The 6,181-nt window shown below is 39.5% G+C and overlaps 1 protein-coding gene across 1 annotated transcript; it reads left to right on the forward strand.

Annotated features, from left to right (window-relative positions):
- Nucleotides 1–776: 776 nt before the first annotated feature.
- Nucleotides 777–3,767, forward strand: LOC123099331 (histidine-containing phosphotransfer protein 2-like). The gene is made up of 6 exons (XM_044521508.1): nt 777–898; nt 1,003–1,124; nt 1,234–1,302; nt 2,571–2,642; nt 2,992–3,064; nt 3,453–3,767. Exons 1-6 carry the CDS (start codon nt 839–841, stop codon nt 3,486–3,488), a joined length of 432 nt encoding a protein of 143 aa, XP_044377443.1. The 5' UTR covers nt 777–838; the 3' UTR covers nt 3,489–3,767.
- Nucleotides 3,768–6,181: the final 2,414 nt, after the last annotated feature.

The raw sequence follows: 6,181 nt of genomic DNA on the forward strand, positions 1-6,181 counted from the left end.
TCTGTGACGCAAGCCATGACGACCGAGGCCAGGCGCGCACAGTGTCCTTGTTTTCTCTTTGGTGCTAAAGAGGCAAGCGCAGGCGAGGAGTCCCGAGGCATCAGGCAAAGGTTTCCATATCAGTGCAACAAGACCAAGACCAGCAGGACGGCAGGACGGAGGTCACCGTGGAGCCCAAGACGGTGTCACCACCAGAGCCTTTGGCAGGCGAAGACCACCTTACTTGGCAGAAATTTCTCAGTTTTTACTCTATGTAGCGAAGCTTGTGCCACAAAGTACTTATTTCTCAAATCAGAGATCCTATTTTACATAGTACAAGTTTTAACAAAATAAAATCTTTTCGAAATGTGTGAGGTAGAATAACCACCTACTCTACTCCCTCCATCCGTTTATTCAGGGCCTAAACCAAAGCCAGAACGTGGGAATAAGTATCATCATCAATCTGCACTAAGTAGTACTCAAGATTTTCTATAAAAGTGATACTATCTAATAAGAATACCATTGCTGTTTTCCTTTTTTTTAGCAGCAGAATACCATTGCTGTTTTGGAAACGACAACTGTACGTGTACTGGTACTTTGCTGTAGAGACCGTGCAACAGCTAGCTCATGCATGCATGCGGTATCAATCCATCCAGCGGTAGCTGCATGCACGCTGGCCGTCGCGAAGCTCATTAATGGCTGCCAAAATGCCTCCGCGTGAGAGAGGGAGAGACGATTGTGAGTCTGCTATATAACCTGCACTTCTCTCCTGTCCTCGTCCACTCCGCCGGCCCTAACCCCGGATCGCCCCCTTCCGCCCTTGGCCCCTTGCACCGCCGGACTCCCAGACCTCCTCGCCATGGCAGCCGCCGCGCTCAAGGCCCAGCTCAACGCCCTCCTCGACTCCATGTTCACCACGGTGAGTCCCCTTCCCTTACCTCCCATCTAATCGCCGTGTGCTTGCTTGTGATCTGGAATCACTGGGCCGGATTGCCTAATCTTTCCTCTTGTATGATCATCTAGGGTATTGTGGACGAGGCTTTCCAACACCTGCGGTCGGTGGAGCAGGAGGGCTTCCTCGCCGAGGTCGTCAACCTCTTCCTCCAGGACGCCGACAACATCCTCAACGAAGTCGCCCACCTGCTGTCCATACCGCCGCCCCTACGCCCTCCCTCCCCCTCTGCTAGCTCTTGTTATCTCGTGTTGGCTGGTATTGATTTCGTCTGCTCTCTCTGCTTAACTTGTGATTCGCAGGAACCAGCCCGTGGTGAACTTCGGCAGGGTGGGCGCACTGGTGCATCAGCTCAAGGGGTGCAGCGCCAGGTGATGACCATGATAAACCCATTATTCCCCAGCCCATTTTTAACTGTCGATGTCATTTTTACAAAAAAAAAAAAAAAACTATGAACGTCGTGCAATTCAAATGTGTTTGTCATCGGCATGCAGTTTGTGTCGTTTGCGTTGTCGTATATAGTCATAAGTTGAAGAGCCGAATTTAGTTGTGCTTCGTGCAACGGAAGTGCCGGTACCAATGCCAATGGCAATGTTATGGGTCGGCGAGGATAAGTCCGTCGTCTTGCGAACGTTTCTAGTATATATTATATTAATGATATGCTATATATTCAGCAATAACAACGACCGTGGTTTTTCTCGAATGTCAGTGGTATCGATGTTGCTTCTATTCAGCTGTGCCGGTATATCAGGGGCATTTATTCATGTCGTTTGCGGCTGTTGTGTAACCATATTTAGAAGAGTTGGGCTTAGTTGTGTTTCCTGTAACAGAATTGCCGGTATTACTGCCCAGTGTCAATGCTCTAGCTGGGCAAGGGAAAAACTATCATTTTGGGAACATTTCGGGTATTAATGTACGTGATGTCAACCGTGGGTTTTTTGGTATGTCCACGACATCAATGTTTTTTTTTTCTGTTTAGATGTGATGGCGCGGACATGAACCATGTCGTGTGGGGCTGTCGTATAACCATATGTAGAAGGGCTGAATTTAGTTGTGCTTTGCATAACAGAGTTGTCTGTATTCATGCCAATGGAAATGTTATAGCTCGGCCTGGAAAACTTTGCCGTTTTGCAAACAAATTTAGTATTGTTGAATGTGCATTTGAACCAATGGCATTATTCTAGGTTAGGAATGAGAAATTTGTCGTTCCGCAAACATTTCTAGTATTTTATTATATGCTATTCTATATAATGCCAATGTTCATTTTCTGGTTTTCTGGACGTGTCGGCGCGTGGTGTGTACGTCATGAGCATGTGACTTGTGTCATTTGCGCTGTAGTATAGCCATAATTAAAAGGTCCAACTTCAGTTGTCTTTCGTGCATGCCAACGTTATGACTCTGCAAGAAAAACTTTGTCGGTTTTGTAAATATTTCCGATACTACTAATCTGCTATTGCACATAAACCCATTTTTTCTAGTTTATCGAACAATCTATTGTGTTGAAAACCATGATAAGAAATGACACCTTGAGGATACTATTGTGACATCGGAAGTATGCTTATGTGTATCAACATGCTCCTGCGTTTAATAAGTTTGAGAAATTTCTAGTTCCCTGATTGGCTTCTTGGTATGTTTTCAGTGTTGGTGCTAAGAAAGTGAATCTCTCCTGCACCCACTTCCGTCAGTTTTATGAGGCACAAAGTAAAGAAGGGTTAGTACTCAGTGCCTTATTATATTTGTTATGCAGTAATTATTCTCCACTCTATGTATTTTTCAAATTTTGCATATAAACCTGCGAGTTGAATATTTAGCTCAAACCAACCTAGTATTATATTCACTTGATCTGCAATCGCATGATTGGTATAATTTGGTTCACTATCTGAATGTGCTAATGTTTGATGATCCTCTTTTAACTTGTGGGCTTGACTTCTATTTATAGCACAACTGAGATGGTATAAGCTTTTAGTTTTCATATACAGGATCAAAATTTCTGAACCATTTCCGTTCAGTTCGCTTGATCTCTCCAGAATTTGATAATGTGTATGTTTGCATTATTCCAGGTGCCTCATGGCATTGGACCTTGTTAGGAATGAGTTTTATGATGTGCGCAACAAGCTACAAACAATGATTCAGGTAGCACCTTATGTATGTTGGCTTTTGACTTCCAATTTCTCACTAGTATGATAATCCATAGATTGCTCGTATAACGTTTAGGATCAAAATGAATAACCTGAATCTTATTCTTGTTTGGTGTTGAAATTTTTCTAGATATACTTTTGGGTTTTCTGAAACACTTAATAAGTCAAGGTATTTGAAATGATCATGCCTTAATTTTGTCGTCTCTTTTAGTAGATGTATGGGGTAGCTCTAAGTGGAATTTCATTGTTTCACATCATAACTTAACAAGTACTAGAGTAAGATGCGGACCAACTTGTAACTGATTTGAGACAACATGTGACTTGAGCACCACGGTGCACCATAGACCGGTCATAATAATTAACCTATTATTCTTTTGATGCAGCTGGAGCAGCAGATCGCGGCCATGGGTCCTCAGTAGTAGCAATGGAAGCCGAAAGATACTGGCCCTATGTGATTCCTGGCATGTAGATGGTGTTCAAGGACTGTCTGGGTTTGGAGGGTGTGCTCATAACCCTGTTAAAGAAAATTGTTGTCATGTGTGTCTGTCAACTATATGTACTTGCGTGTCATGATTGCCCGCAGGCTATGTGTAAACTTTATGCTTTTTTTTAGGGAACTGTAAAAAAAATTTCGAAACGGAGGCAAAAGTTTTGCCTGATCGATTAATTAAGAAGAAGAGAATTGCCCAGTTAATTTACGGAAAACCGGGTGAAAACCAATACAAAAGAAGCACGGACTAACTCCTCACATGGCAAGAAACCCCACAACAACACATGCGGCCCCTCCCCGACTCTCTGAATACACAACATCCACAAACCCCGATATTGCTACTACGCCAAGAGACCCCCAATAAGAACAGCTCGACACAAGACATCAGACACCTCCCAACCCTCAACGACAACCCAATCAAAGCGGACAGGCCGAGAGATCGAAGGTCATCCATCAAGCAGCGAGGGAACTGTAAACTCTATGCTTGGTTTGGTTGGTTGGTGAAGTGATATAATTTTGTTGTTTTATATTCCTCTCTCTATTGTAGAATGTTGGTGCCTCCCATTTTTGGGCTAGGTCCACTTACATTTATCTCTTGTCAACTCTGAGTTATATTCCTCTCTCTATTGTAGAATGATTTTTGGGTGGCTCCTCGACTGGCGTTATTTCAGAGACAACTCTAAGTTGCCACTTGGATGGCTACTCATTCTCCTCCCGGCAACGACTTCTATTGCCTTGCCTGCCCTTCGTCTAGGGTATGTTTGATTGATAACCAAAGTCAACTCTACCATTTTTTTGAGGAAATTATAACAAAAAATTGTTCGACACCAAGCTTTGGCTCTTCATTGCTTAGATATTTAACAAAAATCATTAGTACACCCTTCCTATTCCGCGTGTAAGGGATGTTTGGGCTAGGTCCACTTACATTTATCTTTTGTCGCTGGCACGAGTTGGTTCCGCTGGTTTTTATCTTCCATTGGTATTTTTTATTTACCAGTCTAGTTTTCTCTTATTTTTTCGCTCCAAAAAATAGTTTTCTCTTATTTTTTAATGAGTTTTTTATATATAATTTTCCTTTTATTTTCTATTTCATCTTTTATCTTTTTATTCTTTTCTTGTTTATTTCTTTCTGACGATTCTATTAAATTCTAATGTTCATTTTATTTCTTATTAAATGGTGACATTTTTGTGTGGTTCTTTCTCCTTTTATTATATTTAAAATATTAAGCAGATTTTACAACAAAAATATTCCAACATTCTTTACTTTTCATGAATATTTTAAAAAAATTGTGAACATTTTCTAAAATACACAAACATTTATAAAATACATAAATACTACAAAATAATCATTTTCACAAATTCATAATAACATTATAAACTAGCGATTGTTTTTTAAAACATTTGGATTTACTTTAAAACAAACATGCACCCTCTCCGATCATTCTGGGCCAGGCCCACTTACACTTCTCTCATGTCGCTAGCAAGAGTTCGCTCGCTGATTCCTTTTCTTATATTTAGTTATTTCTGGTTTTCTGTAGCTTTCTGTTTGGTTTTTCTTCCCTTTTTGGGCAATTACTTGTTTTTTCTTACATTTTCTATTTATGTTGCCCGTCATGTTTTTATCATTTTGATTCTATATTTTGTTCATTTCCCCTCTCTTTTTTCATTTATTTTTCATTATCCTTTTTTTTATTTTTTCGTCGCTATTTTCTGTTTGCTTCCTTTTATTTTATTATTATTTTAAAATTCATGTTCATTTTCTAAATTCCCAGAACATTTGTATAAATCAACATTCCTTACTTTACATGGGATTTTCTATAAATTTTTGATTATTTGCAAGTTCGTTAATAATTACTAAAATTTATGAACATTTTGAAAATCTGGCAATAATTTATGGATTTGTTAACATTTCTGAAGTTTTATTACCATTTTATAATTGTCTGTTTTCTAAAATTAGCAAATAATTTTAAAACTGATGAAAATAGTTAATTTTTGCAAATAGTTTTACTTTATAACTATATTTTAGAAATCCATAACATTTTTTAAAATTCGTGATAATTTCATAAACTGTTTGACATTCATATAGGACAATTGTGAAATAATAATATATTCTAAAAAAGTAAAAAAAAACATTGCAACACTAAGCATGGCCAATTTAAAAAAATCCATGCACCACTCATCGGTTACCTGCGGTCGAGCGTTTCGTGCTACCTGAGCAAAAATTACAAAGGAACGAGAAAACCAGGCGACGGGTCAGCCACCTCACTAGCGTAGAGGCACACGTTTGCTCATTATTCCATGCATAACACGCAGAATAGGAGCTCTCCACGTCCATAGCCAAGTCTAGTTATTCTAGTTATTACTTTTATAATACTCTCTTCAATCCAAAATAAGTGTTATAGTTTCAAATTAAGTTAAATCAACCTTATTTTAGAACTATGAAAGATACTATGGATCAGAGGGAGTAGTAACAGACTGACCCTCGGGCATAGACAGAGAGACCCAAAATCTTTATCATAGCAATTATCATCTTCTTTTTGAGACAAATAGCAATTATCATCTGAAAGGGCCCTAAGCATCAGGTTGGGCTGGGCTGTGACTGTGCATTACGGCTCATGTTTT

Source organism: Triticum aestivum, chromosome 4D (assembly GCF_018294505.1).
Source record: "Triticum aestivum cultivar Chinese Spring chromosome 4D, IWGSC CS RefSeq v2.1, whole genome shotgun sequence".
NCBI lineage: Eukaryota > Viridiplantae > Streptophyta > Magnoliopsida > Poales > Poaceae > Triticum > Triticum aestivum.

What these genes read in the sequence shown, in the direction of transcription:
- LOC123099331 (XM_044521508.1), top strand. Translation starts at nt 839, where the DNA reads ATGGCAGCCGCCGCGCTCAAGGCCCAGCTCAACGCCCTCCTCGACTCC. An exon ending in TCGACTCCATGTTCACCACG is followed by an intron (nt 899 to 1,002) that starts GTGAGTCCCCTT and finishes ATGATCATCTAG; the next exon opens with GGTATTGTGGACGAGGCTTT. An exon ending in AACGAAGTCGCCCACCTGCT is followed by an intron (nt 1,125 to 1,233) that starts GTCCATACCGCC and finishes TGTGATTCGCAG; the next exon opens with GAACCAGCCCGTGGTGAACT.